The sequence below is a fragment of the Grammomys surdaster genome, unplaced genomic scaffold (assembly GCF_004785775.1).
Source record: "Grammomys surdaster isolate TR1022 unplaced genomic scaffold, NIH_TR_1.0 458, whole genome shotgun sequence".
NCBI lineage: Eukaryota > Metazoa > Chordata > Mammalia > Rodentia > Muridae > Grammomys > Grammomys surdaster.
Genome location: NW_021604877.1, coordinates 541,711 through 563,713, shown reverse-complemented (window position 1 = coordinate 563,713; position 22,003 = coordinate 541,711). Strand labels below are relative to the sequence as shown.

The 22,003-nt window shown below is 44.9% G+C and overlaps 2 protein-coding genes across 7 annotated transcripts in view; both read right to left on the bottom strand.

The window, feature by feature from the left end:
• Window positions 1–184: 184 nt before the first annotated feature.
• Il18bp (interleukin 18 binding protein) lies at window positions 185–3,490 on the bottom strand. 5 transcript variants are annotated; one of them, XM_028781509.1, is made up of 7 exons: window positions 3,472–3,488; window positions 2,802–2,844; window positions 2,467–2,535; window positions 1,961–2,155; window positions 1,459–1,582; window positions 1,224–1,371; window positions 185–843 (listed from the first exon to the last, which is right to left on the bottom strand). In XM_028781509.1, exons 3-7 carry the CDS (start codon window positions 2,492–2,494, stop codon window positions 754–756), a joined length of 585 nt encoding a protein of 194 aa, XP_028637342.1. In that variant the 5' UTR covers window positions 2,495–2,535; window positions 2,802–2,844; window positions 3,472–3,488; the 3' UTR covers window positions 185–753. The 5 variants fall into 5 exon arrangements, with proteins under 5 accessions (XP_028637342.1, XP_028637341.1, XP_028637345.1 ...); XM_028781508.1 differs by lacking the exon at window positions 3,472–3,488 and adding an exon at window positions 3,354–3,415; XM_028781512.1 differs by lacking the exon at window positions 2,802–2,844 and having other exon boundaries at window positions 3,472–3,490.
• A 945-nt stretch (window positions 3,491–4,435) lies between these two features.
• Window positions 4,436–22,003, bottom strand: part of Rnf121 (ring finger protein 121) — a 60,131-nt gene continuing 42,563 nt past the window's right edge. For both annotated transcript variants that reach the window (XM_028781507.1, XM_028781506.1), the window contains exons 6-9: window positions 13,962–14,082; window positions 8,470–8,603; window positions 7,819–7,920; window positions 4,436–5,783 (exon numbers count right to left, since the gene is read on the bottom strand). In XM_028781507.1, the coding sequence (XP_028637340.1) occupies window positions 5,663–5,783; window positions 7,819–7,920; window positions 8,470–8,603; window positions 13,962–14,082 (478 nt within the window). In that variant the 3' untranslated portion in view covers window positions 4,436–5,662. The remainder of the gene's footprint in view (window positions 5,784–7,818; window positions 7,921–8,469; window positions 8,604–13,961; window positions 14,083–22,003) is intronic.

Sequence of the window (22,003 nt, the reverse complement as noted above, 5' to 3'; positions counted from 1 at the left end):
TACAGCTCTTTGGAGCCTGTGTTTCTGGCCCCTGTTCCTAACTAGTATTATGGGCTATTTTATATTCCAGGGGTTCATGTTATTCTGAATTTATATTTGGTAAGAGGCAGTGTTCTGTGTTCCCTTCCGAGTCAGGCAGAGTTCCTAAGGACAGTACTAGGGCCTTAAAAAAAAAAATCAGACCTTGAGATGCTGCAGCTTTATGAGGACTCGTGGACCCTGCTGAGACACAGACTGACAGATACAATTGTGGACTGAAGCAGCCATTGTCCCATCCCTTCCTTGGAACGGTACATTGGGGACAAACTAGGGAGGGGGAAAAAAACCTGTAAAGATTGAAGTCAATGCAGATAGTGGGCAGAGCTGAGTGTGGATGTTGCCAACGTTACATCTCAACTAGGCTTCAGGGTTCACTTGTTGGATTGGTGCAGGATGTGAGAAATCTGCCAGGCAGGCATCTCAAACTCATGCTGAGTGTAAGCAGAGCTATCACTTGGCTAAGGCGTCACCAGGTCTCAGAGGTTCCAGAACACCAGTGGGATGAATAAGACATTAGAAAAGGTTAACAGGATGGATGGACAGAAGGACAAGCAGGAGGAACTCTAAGGGCTTAATTACTATGATAATCTAGGTAGAAATGAAGCTTGAGTTTTGAGGTTCAGCTGTAGAGAAGCAATCACAGCCTATGGTGTAGACGTCACCCTCCAGGTAGATGAGGGCCAGGCTCCAGTCAGGGTCATGCTGTGGTTGGCTTCATGCAACCCCTGGGCCTGCTAATTTGGGTCCTGGGCTGTGGCTGGAGAGGGTTTCTTGAGAAGGGGATGGGGCTGTTTTCAACCCATCCTGGAGAAAGTAAATGCACACACAGTCAGAGCTAAAAGGAAGAGTCACTGCAGTCCCAAGTTCCCTGCTTCCAAATCTCTGGCTGATATCAAAACAGTCACTAGTTTACAGGTTGCACTGGAAAAGCCAATCCTTTCTTCCCCAGGTAGTAGTATTCCTCCCATCCCTGGGTGCCATTTGTTTGTTTGTTTGTTTGTTTTGGTTTTTCGAGACAGGGTTTCTCTGTGTAGCCCTGGCTGTCCTGGAACTCACTGTGTAGACCAGGCTAGCCTCGAACTCTCGAACTCAGAAATTCGCCTGCCTCTGCCTCCCAAGTGCTGGGATTAAAGGCGTGCGCCACCACCCCCGGCTCCCTGGGTGCCTTTTTTCAGGTTCCTTACCCAGAGCTGGGCCAGAATGATGTGATACTGGGCCACCTGTCCAGGATCCACAAACAAACAGGAGAAGTTGGTACTTCGTAGGGTGGGGCTCAGTTCCTCCAGCACCAAAGCCCTGTGCAGCAAGGTGCTTGTATTCCTGTGCTCTCGACTAGAGGAGCAGAAGGAAATCATGAGAGGGTTGCAGGGGCTGGGGAGGAGAAGGTCTTTCTTCTAGCCTGACTGCAATGACCCTTACCTTGTGTGACTCTCCCTCAGCCCGCCTGGCAGGTGCTCAATGAAGGAACCATTGCCCAGCCAGTAGAGGATGCTGAAGTAGGGGAAGCGGCTGCAGGCAGTACAGGACAAGGTCAGCGTTCCATCTAGGAGCACATTTGACTGTTAGTTATTCTATGAAACAGAGGCCCTTACCCTGCCAAGCTCCACTTAGTCATAAGTCAGAAACTTCTTATACCTGTATCCCACCCACATAGGAAAATGTTAAAGGGGCTATGTGCCCTGGAGTATCTTGCAACCAAAGCCCTGGGAGGTTCTATATTGCCTCTGTCTGAGTTCTGTAGGAACCATCTGGGGAGCTGGGCAGTAGAATGGTAAACACAGAGCCAAGTTGGCCTGGCTAGTGCTTCTTGTCAGGTTGGAGGTACCCAACCTGACAAGGTTGGAGGCCAACCCAACCCTGTGTTCACAACCTGCCTCTGACAACTGTGTCCTCTTGGGCTCCCATGACACTTGTTCCTTACTCAGTGGCACTTCTTTCTCTGGCCAGATCACATTCAGCGCTGGGTACTGCTTAGTTGGGACTGCTGGAGACCAAGAAGAGCATGGGTCCTTTGAGCTTTCAGTTAAGAGAGTGGCAGTTGTCTGAGGTACAGATGTCGCTCTGGCCAGAATGACAACATGGATATACAGAAGCAGGACCCACCAAGAACTGGGGTCTGAGGAACAAATAGTTACAGGTCTAAATAAAAATCAAGCTCGGTATCCTATCACCTATCTTAGTTAAGGACAAACAGCTACTTGGGTTGGGATAGACTTCTCACCAGGAATCAGTGAGTGGAGACCCTTCAGCCCCCACCCTTTGGCTCTGCGGAACATAGTGCAAAGGAGCCTTGAAATGGAGCCAGAACCAAAGTAGCTACACAGAAGCTTAGAGCAATGTAGGAGTTGGTTGGAACTTCCTGGGGGGTGATAGCAAAGTTAGCACATCGCACCATTCCTTTAGGAGCCACAAAGCCCAATGTCCCACCTACTGTCCAGCAGTGTCTCATGGTCATGATGTATCAGGAGCAAGCAAGTCTGGTATCTGTGACTTCCTCTGGAAAAAGTAAGTAAAAGTCTGCTAGCCCTCCATCTCAGGTTCTTCTTTCTTTCCCTCTGGCAGTGTTACTGACACCCATTTGAGCTTCCCTAGTTTAGAGGGGAGGCCTCTAGCCACTAGCTGGGCTGACTGCACTTAAGGCACTGCTGGTGTTACCTAACAATTTTCTCTCATACCAGCTCCAAACAGCACTTCTATAACAGTTCCCCAATCCAGTCTTGCCCATTAGGAAGGAGAGAACGGACTAAGAGCCAGGGACTTACCTGGGAAGCAACACTCCCGTTTGCTAGCTTGCTAACAGTCGTTCTGGGAAGGGCAGGCAGTGGTCAGCTTCTAGGAAAGCTCCCAACTATTTTCACTTTCATTTTCTCTCTTAACTAGGAATCCTGATCCCAAACAGGCTGTTCCGCCCCTTGACCCAATGCTCACCATAGACAATTCCCAGGGCCCCTCTCCAAACTCACTGGGATCCACTGTCTACCTCACCCCCCACTGAGGCCAGCTAAAGCATGAGACAGATCAGTCTCTCACCGGTCAGTACTGGCTTGCCCCTTCCACCCTTCACAGCCAACTTTCTACAGGGCCAAGCCCTTACTTTCTTCAGAACAAACTCTAAGAGACAATATTTATTGGTACTGGGAGCCCCAAATTGAATCACTGACCTTTTTACATTCAATGCCTCACTGGCCCATTAACATCCTAGCTTTTCTCAGGCTCCCCTCCCCCACCCCTCACCCCAGGTCAGGTCTATCAACACCAGCCTCACACACAGCCACTTGTGCAGGTTCACTTACAATAAGTTTAGGTCTTCCTACCTGGTTCTTAAGCCCTGAATAGCTTGGAGCTTTCGGGAGCTCCAAGGCTCAGTGTAGCTGCCTGGGCCCCTCTCCCCCCACCCCCCCCCCCCCCCCCGGGAAAAAAAAAAAATCTTACCACAAGAAAGAGCAACTTCCCTGCCTGGCTAGTGTACAAAACTCCCAGCCAAGCTGAGAGCTGACCCCAAATAGCCAGGAAGGCACTTCCGCAACACTGGCTCCGGTAGCTCAGAGGCTGGGACTTGGAAGGAACAAAATTAGAATCAGACAAAATCCTGAAGCCACACTCCCTGAATGTTGTTCCAGAACCTCTTGGGGCAGAAAGACCAATGCATGTACTTGTGGCAGACTGCTGTGGTCTTAGGTTTGTGATCCTGTGATCAGAGGGTAGAGCTGGTGACAGGTGGGGCGGATCAGTTGGAAGGACCCGTGGGAACAGATTCATACTTGGTTCAGATGCAGGAGGCAGAAAGCTGTCTTTTATGTGGCATGCTCTTATCTCGTCTCTTCCGAGCAACCCACCTAGACTGCAGAATTCAGGGGAAAACACTCTCAGAATCCAGGATCACCAGGAGTTAGGTCCAGAACTTGTGTGCCCCCACACACCCAGAGGGGGATTTCTCAGTCTACTGGGGTGTAGGAAGGGGTGCAGGAATAGGAACTAAGCTGTACCTTAGAACAACCAAGACTAAAGGTTAAACATGGAAGCAGCCTTCACCTCAGGGAGAGGGGAGGGCAAATACCAAAGGAAGACTAGCCTGTCTCTGAGCCTTTTGCTCAGCTCCCATTCCTCTGAGGATGGAGGGAAAGAGGAAGCCATAGCTGAGCAAGAGAACAGGCTGAGTAGTAGGGGGATCGGGGTACTAGTCTCAGACTGAGGGTGGAGTGCCACTCAGTCTGAAAGGGGAGTAGTGAGGCCTCAGGGCCCCCAATGCCATAGGCCAGGGACCACACACACTGAGGGAGGGATAGGTGGGAAGGTAGTACCAGTGACTCCAGGTCCCAGCTCTCAGGGGATACAAGAGGCTAAGGTACCCCAGGGGTCATGGGAAAGAGGTGACAAAAAGAAAAGCAAATGGATGTCCAGCTTTCCAGCCCAGCTCATGGAGCTTTATTCAGATATGATGACAAGATCCTGTTTGGTTCTTGTTGCCTTCAAATGGTCCAGGCCAAATTTCTCTAGAAACCCAGTGCTGCTGACCCATGATGCCCTCCCACTTTCTTCACATGTAAGGCCTGCTCAGAAGCCGCTTTTCAGAGCCTGTGTTTATTCAGGCCTTATTCTTCCATTCTTCCTATGCACTCACCATTCTTAATGTCAGGCCCAGGAAAAGCCCACAAATGACCAAGCCTACATAGGGATGTTTCCTGGGCTGGGAATCCCCACTTAGCTTCAAGGGCACACTGATGACTGGCAGAAAACAGAGATCCATTAGTCTGTCTGCTCTGTGCGTACACAAACATACACACTCTTGGGTTTTCAGGAAGGAAGTGATGTGCAGAGTAGCCTTTGGCACATGTCAACACTTCCAGACTGAAGGGTATACTTGCATAAGAAGCTGCAACATTCACTGCTGCCAAAGTAGCTTCCACAGGCCAATGACATACAGATTGCTTTTATACCCTGCCTGGCGACAGTCCTGCTCAGGGGCAGGTTATCCACTGCTCATATTTCTAGTTTTCATAAAACATGTCAGTGAATTTTGAGGCCACAGGGCTTCCCTAGTTGGAAAAGTGATTGATTTTGCCGCACACAGCCTTTAGTTTCCAGACAAAAAGGCAACAGAGTCATACACAACACCTATCTTATGTCCAGAGATGAAGAGACCCTTTACCACTCAGCGCTAATCTGGCAGCAGTCTGAGCTCTTCTACACTGAGTGCAAACCAGGCTTGAGCTTTGCAGAGGGAAGGGAAGGGAAGGCAAAGGGTAGGCTGAAGCACCCAGCCTCCTGAAAACCCACCAGTGCTCAGCCAGAGGTGAGAAGAATCCTCCCAACCAATAATATGGCAGCTTTGCCCTACCCTGTCCAAGCAAGGTAAGGCCTGAGGGTGGGGGAAATTCCTATGCTCCACAATAAAAAAATTTAAATATATTCATCAAAATAATTTTCTTTTAAAAAGCCCCCATTGCTGACAGCCTCAGTGGCTGGTTCTCCATCATTTCCCCTCCAACCCAGACACAGCTGGGGAGGTCCTGAATGGCCCAAGTGCCTTTGAGTCTTTTCCACCCAAGTCTTTGTGGGCGCAAGGAGAGTGCCCTGAGGTCCATGGTGGGTGGGGTGGGTTCTCCAATGCTGTACTTTCTGATTACTCCAGGCCCAGGATGTAGCTGATGCCTTGTACCAGGCCAATGATGACAGGCTGCCAGGCTACCAAGTACCGAAGCCAGTCCAGCAGCTGTCCGTACATGACATGAGGCCTTTCCCAGCTGTTAGAATGTTAAGGATCACACTCAATATTCAGTAGCTGTTAGGTTTATCCAGCGTGGTAGGAAGGCCTTCCTTGGGTCTGCCCAGAGTTTTAAGCTGCTCCATAGTCCAGATTCTCTTCAGCTCTCTAGGTTGGAATGAAAGGCTGAACTCAGAAAATCAAAGGAAGGAGAGCAGAGGGGACTGGAGGCAGACATGAGAAGTGGAAAGGTAAAACAGATGCACCACCTTCTCAGAAATGACAAACAGCCTGAGTCTGACACACATGACACTCTACAGACAAACCCATGACAGAAGAGACTAGGAATAGGTTACAGTACCCATCCCCCCCCTTTTATTTTTGCCTTTTTCAGACAGGGTTTCTTTGTGTAGTTAAGGCTATCCTGGAACTCATTCTGGGGACCAGCCTGACTCAAACTTAGAGGTCTACCTGCCTCTGCCTCCCAAGTTCTGGGATTAAAGGCGTTCAAGTCCCACCCCAGCTAACCAGTAGTCTTCTAGTAAGTACTTGCTGCTGGGCTAGCTATATTTATGGACCCCAGAAGGCCCTTGCAACATACAGAATTTAAGGTTTTCTCCATCAAGGAAAAGACTGAGTCTATTGACATGTTGTATACCAATTTCCTTCCAGATTTTAAAAAAAAAAAAAAAAATCTCTCATCTTGGCAGGAAGCTTGTTAAGAAGTAAACTATTCTATAAAGAGGTAAAACATCCCACCCAGCAGGGAAGCTCCTTAAGCCCAGAAAGTAAACAATGCAAAAGCTTCAGGAAGTCCCTGAAACCAAGCAAATACACTAGGCCACTCTTTACTCAGAAGTATATAAGCAGTGAAAATTGCTGATGAGTTTTCTAGCAGACTCTGAGTTATGTTGAGCTTCCTGGAAGACTCTAAGACCAGCTGAACTGCCCAGAAGGAGTTCAGGTCAAGTCAGCTGCCTATAGGGAGTTCCAGGATTGTGACTTTCAGCAGCCACTGTCTATGGAAGCTTTTGGTGGCGTAGCTGTCTTTGAGTCAATTCTGCCCATACAAATAACTCCTCACCAATAGGTAATACTAATAAAACTCACTGGTTCACTAAGTTGGACTTGGCTAGTCTGTCATTGGTTCCTTATTCCGGGTAAGTAAATGTTTCTTAATATCTTCCCAGGAATAATGTCACAGAACAAGACAAAGAGTCAGAGAGAAAAGGAGCCAACAGGTTATTCATAAGGAGCCCACCCTTGACAGAGACTTGAAGCAGGCCCTACTGGGGCCAAAAGATCTTTTGTGGAGTTTCCTTTCCTTTTACATCTAAATGAGGGAAAGGGACGAATCTGAAGAGAGAGAATGCCTGCAAAGCCTGCTGGGAGCAAAGTCCATGGAGAAGCTGTTGAAATGGGTGGAACACTCCTAAGGCATCAAAAATATCAGCATGGCCTGGGTCACTTAAGAGCTAAAGGCAGCCACATACACCAGCAAGGCCAGGTGACCGTAAGTGTTCTGGGACCAGTCTTAGAAGAACTATGTAGAAAACCTTTAATGGTAAAGGTCAGAGTCTCTTGCTCAAAGACTATGACAGTGTCCTGCTGGTATACATGGAGAGGGAACTGGAAACCACAGAACAGAGGGTAGCTGAGACAGGAGCTGAAATAGAGCTGGATCCTTACACACCACAGGAAGTGAATGTGAGGCCAGAGAAATGGCTGGGTGGGAAGGGCAGTGTCTGCCAGCTCCCCAGCTCCTCAGGCCCTGCCTGCACAGGTAAAGGTGTCTCCAATTGCACAGCATGGGTAAGGTGGCACTCACTGGTGAAATAACTGTGGACACTGCTCACTCTCTAAAAGTTGCTAGCGAATCACGTGAGCTGACACAGGTGAAGAAGCAAACACACAGCAAGCAACAGTGGCTTCCACTAGCAGTTTAGGATGGGAAACTCAGTGTCTGTACTGCCTCGTGTCACACCCCACCTCCCCAGAACGGGAACCAAACTGAATGCTGGAAGCAGCAGTACTTTCTTCCCACCACCCACTATCAACAAGGACCCAAAGGATACGGATTGCTGAACATCCTCTTCAGGTCCACCTTCTCCTTGCAGTAGGGACATGTCTGCTTCTTTCCCACGATGCACCAGCCTCGGATACAGAATTCATGGAATCTGAGCACCACTGGTCAAGGGAAGTGACTGAAAGCCAGGCTGGCACTTTAGCCTCATCCTGGATCTCCAGGAGCCAGAGCATCAGCTCTAGAGAAAGGTTCAGATTGTGCCATTACTTCTTACAGCTGTGTGATCTGGGGCATGTTCCTTTTCTCTGAATGTTTCCTCACAGGGGGTGAGGGCAGTGATCCTATTTACATGGTTGGTATGAGCCAAGACAGAGACAACACCCAGTTCCCAATGTGACACAGAATGGGAGCTTAGTAAATACAAGATCAAGTGAAGGACGGGGACTGACTCACTCAGCCACTGCAGTAAAGGGTCGGGTCGCCTTCCCTTGTGACAGCTGTGGGGTTTCTAGGACCTGGCAGTCCATTACTACCTTTTACTGAAGTGAGTGCCAGTCTGGTAGAAGGGTGAGGAAAGCTGCAGTTTCTGCTGTGGCTCACCTACAGTCCACCTCTGGACAACACACCATTGTAAGCACCACCCTCTTCCCACCATGACTGGAGTGTGGGCTCAGGAGAGATGTAGCACAAGGCAGGATACACGTGATTGCAGGAAAGCCTGTATGTGTTCTCGATGATGCCCTCTTCATTGACATCCACAAAGATCTGCTGCCCACACACTGCACACACGCTGTCTGAGAGGTGCTTGGTAGGCATGCCCGACTCACTGTAGAACTAGAGGATGAGAACGGGAGGGAAGGCCAGAAAAGCTGTGAGAATCTGTCTGCCTGGGAAGATAAGGACAGTGGTCACAGCGCATATGCAGTCTGGAAGGAGAGAGTTGAATGCTGGCACTCAGCTCACTTTTTCTTTTTCCTTTGTCTGTCTGTCTGTCTCTCTCTCTCTCTCTCTCTCTCTCTCTCTCTCTCTCTCTCTCTCTCTCTCTCTCTCTCACAAACACACACACACACACACATGCACACACACACAGAGGCAGAAGTTAGGTGATTCTAACTCATGTTGAGTTAACAATATTTATCACCACAGACTCCTAAGGTCTTTCCGAATCCATAGGTGCCTCCTCTCCAGCCCAGCCTTCACACAGAGCACAGACTGAAGAGTTACAGGTTTAAGTCTGGGAAAGCGTTCTAAGGAAGGAGTTCTTAAGTCGACTGTGCTGGCACCTGTCGAGGGACATCTACAACGCCAGTGCTCCTAGTGACTGGAGTCTTAGTGTCTAAGCACTCAGAAGGGCTCAAACAGAAGCCAGGTTAGAACATGCTAAGGAGTTAGTGACAGCCATAAATAAATAGCCAGGCGAGGTGCCACATGTCTTTAATCTCAGCACTGGGGAGACAGAGGCAAGCAGATCTCTGTGAGTTCAAGGCCAGCCTGGTCTACAAATCAAGTTCCAGGATAGCCAGTGCTGTTACATACACACATACACAAAACCTGTCCCTAAAAAAAAAATAAGTACTTAAGTACGTAAGTAAGCAAGTAAGTGATGAGTGACAGTGGCCCGTGTAAACAGGTGCCCCACCTGTGAGGGCCGGAAACAGGCCGGGAGCCACAAGAGAGTGTGGCTAAGAAAAGGACTTTGTTTTTTTTAATAAAAAAATAATTCTAAGCTGGGCGGTGGTGGCACACGCCTTTAATCCCAGCACTTGGGAGGCAGAGGCAGGTGGATTTCTGAGTTCGAGGCCAGCCTGGTCTACAGAGTGAGTTCCAGGACAGCCAGGGCTACACAGAGAAACCCTGTCTCATAAAACTAAAAAAAATTTTTAAAAAATTAATAATTCTGTCTGTAATGGTGCATACCTAATCCTAGCACTTGCAAGGCAGACACAAGAGGATCACAGGAATTCAAGGTGTATAAATGGAGTTCCAGGCTAGACAAGGCTATATAGTGAGAACTTGTTTCAAAAACACCCAAATAAATAAATAAATGAATAATACTTCAAAAGAACATAGAAAGTGCTGGCAGAGACAAGGAAAAGTACCCTGCACAATGGCACATAGCTCACTGGGAGCAGGTCAGGCCAGGCATGGTGGCACACTAAGCCCAGCACTCAGGAGGCAGGTGAGCATGGTACAAAGACATACATGCAGGCAAAACACTAACTACACACAAAATAGTTTTTAAAAAATCAACAACAGAAAGGAGGTTAGGATCTGCAAACAGTCCAAACCTAGTTCCCTCTACTATTTCAGCAGTGAAGACAGCACACATTCCTGTTGTGTTGGCTAGGAAATCTGAGGAACTGGGAGATAAGCCCGGGTTAGGGGCTTTCTCAGAGTGTCATGTGTCAGTTTCAGAGTGTCCCAATGCACCACACAAAGAGATTTCCCAGGAGCTTCCCTCAGAGGACAAAAGTACCACAAAACATTTCACAATCCTTCTACCCCAGCATGACTTCTAGCTTGAGTAGAAACTACAGTGACTGGCTGTCACAAGCTTAAGACTTCATAATGGCCCTATGGAAAACGTAGTCTCCATCCATGACACAACTTAAGTTATGTTAGTTCAGACTGCAGACATCTTCACAGAGTGAGAGAAAACTGTTCTGAGGTAACGCAACCCACTGGAGAGGAACTGAGAATGCTTGTTAATACGATTATAAAAGCTCAGTTTATTTCTAGGAACCGTGCAATCAATTAGCCATAAAGCTCTCAGATCAAAGCATTATCTTATCTGCAGGAGATAAACTGGGTCCAGTTTCTGGCTCTGGGGTCTAGTTGGAGACATACTTATAAAATGAAGCTGTGACCTTAGAATTTATAGACGATTAAAAACTGACTGAGGCTGAGCATGTGTCCAATACAAGAGAATATCACTCAGCCTTTGAAAGGAAGGGAACTGGGGCTAGAGTGATGGGTCAGTAGTTTATAACACTGCCTACTGTTCTAGAGACTAAGGCTTCATTTCCAGCACCCACATGCTGGCTCACAGCCTTCTGACTACAGTTCCTGTGACTCTGACACACTCTTCTAGCTTGAGGTCACTAGGCATGTGTGTGGTTCATAGTCATACATGCAGGCAAAACACCCACACATATGAAAACAATAAAAAATAATAGTAATGATTTTTTTTAAAGGAAAGTAACTCTAGCATATGAATGAACCTTGGAAATTTTACACCAAGTGAATACAAACCCATTCAGGTTTCCTCTCATGAGGTGCTACCAAGTGGAATTTAGGCTGACTGCCAGGAAAGAGTTGAGGGAATCTCATCTGTTTTACCACTGCCACCCTGCCAAGAACCCACTAAGATTTTACTAGAAGTAGATAATTGTGTGCTTGTAAAGAAGTATCTGCTTGTCCTGTAAAAGTTTAAAGATAATTTGCTTGAACAAATAAAAGAATGTGTTGGCTGATGAATGCAAGAAGGCTGGAATATCAATTTCCTCAAAGCATTTATCAAAAAGCGAAAGGGCTGAAGAGATGCTCTGCAGTCACGAGTACTTGATGCTCTAGCAGAGGATCTGGTTCAGTTTCCAGCTCTCACAGACAGCTCTCAATTATCATAACTCTAGTGTCAGGGATCTGACAGTCCTCTGACCTCTGCAGGCATCAGGCATGCAAGTGGTGCACATACATATAAACAAAACATTTACACACATTAAAACAAAAACATCCTAAAAATGTGCTTCTATTTTTTAAAAAAAATATATAGGCATATTTCCTTGGGTCTTTCAGTTTGGTTAAATTTTAAGCTTGAAGCACCTCTGCATCTAGTCCTCTTGCTGTGCCTCCTGTCTCTGGGTAAGGTGTTCTGGAAAAGGTACTATCATGCCACAGATCTTTGTCTTAGAGACCAAACTCTATCGTGTTGAACTTATCTCCATACTTCACATCTGCCTCTCCCACCGTCTCTACTCCCATCTGAAGTGCCTTTCTCTCTCCCAGATTCCCGGGACTGTCTCTTCCAAGGGTCTATTCTAATCTGGACCCCTCTTTTAAAACCTATTTTTACTCTCATCTGTTAACTGTTCCTCTAGACATCAGCATTAGTTCCTCACAAGCTCCACCTTTTCATGTCACGGAGACAGCTGCGACTGTATGAGCACAAAGATCTGAGGCTGACCTTGAGTATCCACATTACAAAAAGCTGCATGCAGCAGTGTAAGTCTGTGAACTGAATGCAGGAGAGAGGTGGGGCTTAGACAACTCAGGGCCTGGATCTCAATGGCCAGTGATCCTAGGTGAATTGATGAGCTCCTGGTTTGGTGACAGATAGTTTTGCAAAACTTAAAGTGGAGGGCAGTCAAGATGGTTCATAGGTAAAAATAAAAAAAAGCACTTGTTATGCAAGCCTGGTCATCTGGTCATCAGCTATAAAGGCACAGGAGAGAACCAACTCCACAATCTTGTTCTCTGGTCTAAATGAGTACCATGGCACACACACACTTACACCCACACATCATACACACAGGCAATAATAAGAATAAATATAATGCAATTAGGATACAAAAGCAGATGGCTCTCTGAGTTTAAGGCCAGCCTAGAGAGGCTAATAAGAGACGCTGGCTCAAAAACTAAGGTGGATGGTCCCTGAGAGAGACATGCAGAGTCATCCTCTGGCTTCCGAAGGCATGTGCTTACATGTGTACACATATACACAGATACATATACACAAAAGGAGAAGAAAGAAAACTATAGTATCGAGTTTCAAGACAGCCAGTGCTATATAAAACCCCTGTCTCAAAAACAAAGGCAATAGTAATAAACAGAATAAACAATGAAAAGGAAAGATACCTCAAGTTGACCTCTGGTCTCTGTACCCATGTGCACATGCATGTTCATGTGTTTGTGTGTGTGGGCACAGACACACACACATGCACGCACGCACACACACATGCATGCACACACACAAGCAGGTAGTCTCTACACACAAAAACAGATGTGATACACACTCATAATCCTTATACTGGGGTGGCAGAGAAAGATTCCTGCTGGAAAGCCAGTCTAGCCAAATCAGCAAGTAAAGGCCAAGAGCAGACCCTGCTCAAAAAACAAAGGTGGGTGGTTCCTGAGGAACAACACTCAGGGCTGTCCTCTGGCATAGAAAGGCATGTGCTTATGTACGCGCGCGCACACACATAGCCGTGCACACACACACACACACACACACACACACACACACACACACAGACAGATACACATATACAAAAAAAGAAGAAAAAACCCTGCCCACACTCAGTCCAGCTGACAGAACTCTTATGGTGCTATTTCCTCTGTTTAGTGCACGCTTCATCACTTACTCCTGTCAAAGTCAGCTTAAGAGTAATTGTTTTGAGGCTGCCATCTTTGAGCTCAATGAGGTCAAATGTGCATGGCATTGTGCACCTTTCCTTCATAATACTTAATATGTTTTATGTTTGTGTATTACATTAATATTTACCTTTCTCATTAGTGAGTGTAGTTATTTGGGGCCAGGGCCTGCTTTATTTTTATATTCAGATTTTATGTGTAGGACCCACTGAGTTTAATTAGTGTTGTTTGCTTAAGTATGGGTCATGACACTTGGAAAAGTTCCCAGTGGCTACACTACTGGGTAAATAACTACCTCTTCACTAGCAGAGTGAACTACCAATAGTTCCTCAGGGTACATGTTTTATTTTCAGGTACCTTTGTAAGTCTAGCATACAGCACAGGGCCCAGGCATATATGAAGCATTAAAAAAGCATCTGTTAAGTGAATGTTAATTTTCGACTGGGTAAAATGTTTCTTTTTTTATGTTGACTCAAAGTTGTTATGTGGCTTAGCTCATCTTAGTGCCTTCCGTCAAGGATGTGATGCTAGTCTGAACAATCTGGAGGTAACAAGGAGACAGTGTTAAGGGTGTGGTGGTGTAGACCTGTAATCCTAGTGCTCCAGACTCTGAGGCAGCAGAATTCTGAGTCCAAGGAGCCAGTCAAGGACTACATACACAGTAAGACATTATCTCAAAAAGAAAGAAAGAAAGAAAGAAAGAAAGAAAGAAAGAAAGAAAGAAAGAAAGAAAGAAAGAAAGAAAGAAAGAAAGAGAGAAAGAAAGGCAGGAGAGAGAGAGAGAGAGAGAGAAAGCGAGCAAGCAAGCACAGGTGAGCTTACCCCTATGGTTGATGCCATATAGTCTGCACACATTTCTGCAAAGTCCCGTTCAAGGACTCCATAGTAAAGGCCATAGAAGAGAAGAGAAATACCAAAGTCCATTGCATCTTCTGGTTTAATCCTGCAGAGAAAGCAGCACGGCAGTAAGGCCTGGCCTGAGAAAAAATTGCTTTTGGATTACTGCTTAAGGACACTCAAAGCTTAAATTTAGTTTGACTACTCAAAAGCTAAGGCAAGTGTCAGTAAATTATGAACAAATAAGACTTTGCTGTTTTTACATGTCCACAGCATCTCTTGAGAAAGCTACTACTATGAGCTGCAAAAACTAAGTTAGTGTATCACTGCCCCACAAGCCTGGTCCTGGTCTCAACTCTGGCTGTAGTTCCAGCCTGATGTAATAGCCAAGCCAGGCTCTGTACTTGCATGGAACACCTTTCAGAGCTATGTGTTAACAATTCCACTATTGGTAAATGCTGGATACCAAGTAGTGAGGATTTTCCATACTCAAATCCTGCGGGGAGAGAGCTGGTCTCCCAGGAGTGCACTCACTTCTAAGCCCCCAGGTGAGATCACCACTTTCACTCCAATAACTGTCCAAAGAGGGACCCGACAGGAGCACACAGGGCACAGGAACCACAAAGCAGCAGGGGATAGCATCTTTCCAGTCTCCATCTGCGCCCTGAGGTTAAGGCTTTCCCACAGCCCTCCATACCCAAATCCTTCCCAGAGAGCTGGTCTCTTCAGGAGTGCTGACACAGGCTCACAGGCCCACAGGAGAGACAAGCTCCAGTCAGAGACACCAAGATAACCAGATGTCGAGAGGCAAGCACAAGAACCTACACAACAGAAACCAAGGCTACTTGGCATCATCAGAACCCAGTTCTCCCACCAGAGCAAGTCCTGAATACCTCCAACACACTGAAAATGCAAGATTCCAATTTAAAGTCACATCTCATGATGATGACAGAGGTCTTTAAGATGGACATAATAGCTCCATTAAAGAAATACAGGAGAACACAGGTAAATAAGTAGAAACCCTTAAAGAGAAAACACAAAAATCCCTTAAAGAATTACAAAAACCACAACCAAACAGGTGAAGGAATTGAACAAAACCATCCAGGATCTAAAAATGAAAATAGAAACAGTAAAGAAATCACAAAGGGAGACAACCCTGGAGATAGAAAACCTAGGAAAGAGACCAGGAGTCATAGATGCAAGCATCACCAACAGAATACAAGAGAAAGAAGAAAGAATCTCAGGGGCAGAAGATACCATAGAAAATATTGACACAACAGTCAAAGAAAATGCAAAATGCAAAAAGCTCCTAACCCAAAATATCCAGGACACAATGAGAAGACCAAACCAAGGATAATCGGTATAGAAGAGAGTGAAGATTCTCAACTTAAGGAGCCAGTAAATATCTTCAACAAAATTATAGAAAACAACTTCCCTAACCTAAAGAAAGAGATGCCCATGAACATACAAGAAGCTTATAGAACTCCAAATAGATTGGACCAGAAAAGAAATTCCTCCTATCACATAATAATCAAAACACCAAATGCACAAAACAAAGAAAGAATATTAAAGGCAGTAAGGGAAAAAGGTCAAGTAACATATAAAGGCAGACCTATCAGAATTATACCAGACTTCTCACCAGAGACTATGAAAGCTAAAAGATCCTGGGCAGATGTCATATAGATCCTAAGAGAACACAAATGCCAGCCAAGGCTAATATATTCAGCAAAAATCTCAATTACCATAGATTCAGGGCTGAAGTCAACCAAGTAGAAACAAAAAGAAGTATAAAAAGAATCAACAAAAGCAAAAGCTGGTTCTTTGAGAAAATAAACAAGATAGATAAACTCTTAGCCAGACTAACCAGAGGGCAAAGAGACAGGATCCAAATTAACAAAATCAGGAATGAAAAGGAAGACATAACAATAGAAACTGAGGAAATTCAAAAAATCATCAGATCCTACTAGAAAAGCCTATACTCAACAAAACTGGAAAATATGGATGAAATGGACAATTTTCTAGACAGATACCAGGTACAAAAGTTATATAAGGATCAGATAAACCATCTAAACGGTCCTATAACCCCTAAAGAAATAGAAGCAGTCATTAAAAGTCTCCCAACAGCCGGGCGGTGGTGGCACACGCCTTTAATCCCAGCACTTGGGAGGCAGAGGCAGGCAGATTTCTGAGTTCGAGGTCTACAGAGTGAGTTCTAGGACAGCCAAGGCTACACAGAGAAACCCTGTCTCGAAAAACAAAACAAGACAAAACAAAACAAAAAAAAGTCTCCCAACAAAAAAAAGCCCAGGACCAGGTGGTATCAGACCGTCAAAGAAGACCTAATACCAATACTCTTCAAACTATTCCACAAAATAGAAAGAGAAGGAACACTACCCAATTCATTCTATGAAGCCACAATTACACTCATACCTAAACCACACAAAGACCCAACAAAGAAAGAGAACTTCAGACCAATTTCCCTTCTGTATATCGACACAAAAATACTCAATAAAATTCTCATAAACCAAATCCAAGAATACATCAAAATGATCATCCATCATGATCAAGTAGGCTTCATCCCAGGGATGCAGGGATGGTTCAATATTTGGAAATCTATCAATGTAATACACTATGTAAACAAACTCAAAGGAAAAAAAAAACCCACAAGACCATCTCATTAGACGCTGAGAAAGCATTTGACACAATTCAACACCCCTTCATAGGAAAAGTCTTGGAAAGATCAGAAATTCAAGGCCTATACCTAAACACAGTAAACCAGTAGCCAACAACAAACTAAACGGAGAGAAACTTGGAAACAATCCCACTAAAAACAGGGACTAGACAAGGCTGTCCACTCTCTCCCTACCTATTCAATATAGTACTGGAAGTCCTAACCAGAGCAATTAGACAACAAAAGGAGGTCAAAGGGAAACAAATTGGAAAAGAAGAAGTCAACAATATCACTATTTGCAGATGATACGATAGTATACTTAAGTAACCCCAAGAATTCCACTCGAGAACTCCTAAACCTGATAAACAACTTTAGCAAAACTCAAACAAATCAGTAGCCTTCCTCTACTCAAAGGATAAACAGGCTGAGAAAGAAATTAGGGAAATGACACTCTTTACAATAGTCACAAATAATATAAAATACCTTGGTCTGAATCTAACCAAGCAAGTGAAAGATCTGTATGACAAGAACTTCAAGTCCCTGAGGAAAGAAATAGAGGGAGATTTCAGAAGATGGAAAGATCTCCCACGCTCGTGGATTGGCAGGATTAGTATAGTAAAAATGGCCATCTTGCCAAAAAGCAATCTACAGATTTAATGCAATCCCCATCAAAATTCCAAATCTTTACAGAGATAGAAAGAGCAATTCTCAAATTCATCTGTAATAACAAAAAACTCAGGATAGTGAAAACTATCCTCAGCAATAAAAGAACTTCTGGGGGAATCACCATCCCCAACCTCAAGCTGTATTACAGAGCAATAGTGATAAAAACTGCATGGTATTGGTACACTGACAGACAGGTAGATCAATGGAATAGAATTGAAGACCCAGAAATGAACCCACACACTTATGGTCACTTGATCTTTAACAAAGGGGTTAAAACCACCCAGTGGGAAAAAAAGCAGCATTTTCAACAAATGGTGCTGGTTCAACTGGAGGTCAGCATGTATTGGAATGCACATCGGTCCATTCTTATCTTCTTGTACAAAGCTCAAGTCCAAGTGGATCAAAGACCTCCACATAAAACCAGATACACTGAAACTAATAGAAGAGAACTTGAACACATGGGCACAGGGGAAAAGTTCCTGAACAGAACACCAATGGCCTGTGCTCTAAGATAAACAATTGACAAATGGAACCTCATAAACTAGCAAAGCTTCTGTAAAGCAAAGGACACTGTCAACAGGACAAAACGGCAACCAACAGATTGGGAAAAGATCTTTATCAAGCCTACATTTGATAAAGGGCTACTGTTCAATATATACAAAGGATTTATATATATAAATCCCTCCATTGTTGGTGGGATTGCAAGCTGGTACAACCACTCTGGAAATCAGTCTGGCAGTTCCTCAGAAAATTGGGCATAGTACTACTTGAGCAGCCAGCTATACCACTACGGGGCATATTCCCAAAAGATGCTCCAACATATAACAAGGACACATGTTCCACGATGCTGATATCAGCCTTATTTATAATAGACAGAAGCTGGAAAGAACCCGGACGGTCTTCAACAGGGGAATGGATACAGGAAATGTGGTACATTTACACAACAGAGTACTACTCAGCTGTTAAAAAAAAATGACTTCATGAAATTCTTAGGCAAATAGATGGAACTAGAATATATCATCCTGAGTGAGGTAACCCAAAAGAACACACATGGTATACACTCACTGATAAGTAGATATTAGCTCAAAAGCTTGCAACACCCAAGATATAACTTACAGACCATATGAAGCTCAAAAAGAGGATGTGGATGTTTCAGTCCTTCTTAGAATGGGGAACAAAATACTCACGGGAGGCAGAGGGTGGGAAGGACTTGGGAGAAAGGGAAGAGGGGGAGGGGGGAAAGGGGGCAGGATCAGGTATGGGAGAAGATGGGGATGATATACAGAGGGTCAGGAATTTGAACAGAGGTGTGTAGCAATGAGAGATGGGGAACTGGGGGTAGCTACCAGCATGTCCCAGATGTCAGGGAAGCAAGACACTTCCAAGACCCAACAGGGATGAGATTATCGGAAACAAACAAAGGGGAGAGAGAACATGTAGAGACTATATCTAGAAGCTAGGCAAGGCCCCTGGTTGGGGGATGGGGCCACCCACTCATCTCCAAATTCTTAACTCAGAAGGGCTCCTGTCTAAAGGAAAAACAGGGGCAAAGTATAGAGCAGAGACTGAAGGAAAGGCCATCCAGAGACTGCCACACCTGGGGATCCATCCCATATACAGACACCAAACCCAGACACTACTGCAGATGCCAAGAAGTGTTCACTGACAGGAGCCTGGTATAGCTGTCTCCTGAGAGGCTCTGCCAGAGCCTGACAAATACAGAGGCGGATGCTTGCAGCAAACGATTGGACTTAGCACGGGGTCCCCAATAGAAGAGTTAGAGAAAGGAATGCAGGAGCTGAAGGGGTTTGCAACCCCATAGGAAAAACAACAGTATCAACCAACCAGATTCCCCCAGAGCTCCCAGGGACTAAACCACCAACCAAAGAATACATATGGAGGGACCCATGGTTCCAGGCACATATGTAGCAGAGGATGGCATTGTCTGGCATCAGTAGGAAGAAAAGCCCTTGGTCCCGTGAAGGCTCTATTTCCCAGTGTAGGGGAATGCCAGGGCGGTGAGGTGGGAGTAGGTGGGTGAGAACATCCTCATAGAATCAGGGGGGAGAGGGGGATGGGAGAGGGAGTTTCTGGAGGGGAAATTAGGAAATAGGATAACATTTGAAATGTAAATACACAAAATATCCATAAAAAAAAAAAAAAAAAAGCAACTCGCTGAATGGCTTCACCTCAAGCTAGTCTCCCAAACTGACATAGCTGAACATCCAAGGGCAGGTAGGACATTTATGTGCTGGGTAGATCTGAGGCAAAGGCCGAGATGACCCTCTATCTCCTGCTAGATCTCTTTTAGGAATGTCTGAACTGGAAGCAATTGCATACAGTATCCCACATATATGAAATGTGCCCTTGGGGCTCCAGGGATTCAGGGCACAACAGGAGAGGCATTTTCTCTCTTTACCTGTAAAGACTGCAAATAACGGCTTAGGTTCCCCTACTCTCCCATATAACCTACTGTATGCACATTTGGCCTTTTACAAAAAGAGTTTATCAAATAAAGTTTTGGGGATGTATAAAATTAGTAAATGTTTATTTACATATTTGTTACTATAGAATAGCTCTGTAAGTCCATATATGGTATAATGGCATCAAAGTTAAATTTGGGGGTCAAGCCTATTTACTAAGAATATATGAATTCTATTAACAGTTTTAAAACTCCAAGGTCCAATTAATATATAGTTGAAAGTCTACAAATGTTGCCGGGCGGTGGTGGCGCACGGCTTTAATCCCAGCACTTGGGAGGCAGAGGCAGGAGGATTTCTGAGTTCCAGGCCAGCCTGGTCTACAGAGTGAGTTCCAGGACAGCCAGGACTACACAGAGAAACCCTGTCTCGAAAAACCAAAAACAAAAAACAAAAAAAGTCTACAAATGTTGTCGAAAACTCTCTTTGCTAACATATTTTTACAACGAACTCTATGTATTAACATATTTCTAAGATATAATTCTCAATCAGCCTTCTAGTCTTAACTTCCTGATTCAGTTGTTGCTCATTTTACCCCAACCAATCTAACCAGCAGTGTAAGAAGTCCATTGCTCAGCAGTTAAAAACAATGACTGTTCTTCAGAACACTAGGGTTCAGTTTCTTAGAACTGTAACACCAGTCCTAAGAATTCAATGTTCTTTTCTGGCCTCCCTAGGCTCCTAAACACATGCATGCAAAACATTCATAATCATAAAATTAAAATAAATACTCAAGGCCTTTAATTTTTTCCCTCATGTTGGAGGGTATTTGATCACACTGTGTAAACTGAGGTTGTGTTATTTACTGAAAAAATATCTGTTGCTACTTGTGTTGTGGCTCATCCCGGAGCATCACAAGCCCTTGGGACACACCTTTAATCCCAAATAAAGAAGGTAAAGATAATTTGTAGAAGCACCCATGTTTGAATGTGATGTCTAATTGAGTGGCAAAGTGACGAATCAGAGAAAGATTTGACAGAATTAGACATGCCCGGCTCTCACAAAAAGAGAGAAAGGGAAGCTACTTAAGGGGTAGTTAAGAGAAATGAAGGTGGCAGTTTCACCAAACAGTTATAGTGAAATAGGTTGCAGAGAGAGAGAGAACAAGCTAAATACAGGTGAAGATAGAACAAGCCAGAGAATGGAAGGAGCCAGATTAGAACATATTGCCAGGATTGGTTTGAATGAAGCCAAGCAGAGAAATTCAGGAGAGGCTGAGAGAGAAGCAAGATTAAATCAGTGCGCCAGAGATCAGAAAGAACTAGGAAAGGGTAAGGTTATTCAGCAGTAAATCTCAGAGGCTCAAAACATTCTAGGCCTAGAGAAGATTGTACAGAGGCTAGAAGCTTCCAGGACTAGGCCTAGGTTAGCCGATGGAGACAGGAAGAAGCCTCCAGATGACAACTACTTCAGGAGAATAAAAAAATACATTTACATAGCTCTGTTGAAGACATGTATTAGAGTCTAAAGAGATTAATCCTGGGCCTTTCTGAAACTGTTTATTCTTTCATCCTATTTTCCTCCTGGAAGAAAGAAATCTAGGAGTGTCCACTCACTCTATAACATAGTAGTACTTAGGTTTATTTGTCCTACAATAAACTTTAAAACATTCTGTCCAAATGTACTGAAAGGTTAGTGGCTGTGGTGGTTTGAACGAGAATGGCCTCCAAAGGCTCCTGTGTTTGAATGCTTGGTCCCCAGCTGGTGAAACTGTTTGGGAAGGATTAGGAGGTGAGGCTTTGTTAGAAGAGCTGTGTCACTGGGGGAGGGCTCTGAGGTTTCAAAAGCCCATGCTAGTTCTCTCTCTCTCTCTCTCTCTCTCTCTCTCTCTCCTCCTCTCCCTCCCTCCTCTTCTCTCAGCCTATCCCCGTTCCCTCCCTCCCTTCCCCTCCCTCCCCCCCCCCCCCCCCCCCGCCCTGCTGCCTAGAGATCAGGAATGTAACGCTCTCAGCTACTGGTCTAACACCATCCTGTCTGCTTCCTCTCATGATTAATGGACTACCCTCTAAAACTGTAAATGAGCTCCCAATTAAATGCTTTATGAGAGTTCCTTGGTCGTGGTGTCTTTTCACAGTTCTAGAACAATAACTAAGACAATGGTCTTTCCAGCCATAAATTAAGACTTGATCTTTAGTCAGTGTCCCAGACATAAGACTGCTCCTCTTTTTTCTTTAGTCATTGTCCCAGACATAAGACTGCTCCTCTTTTTT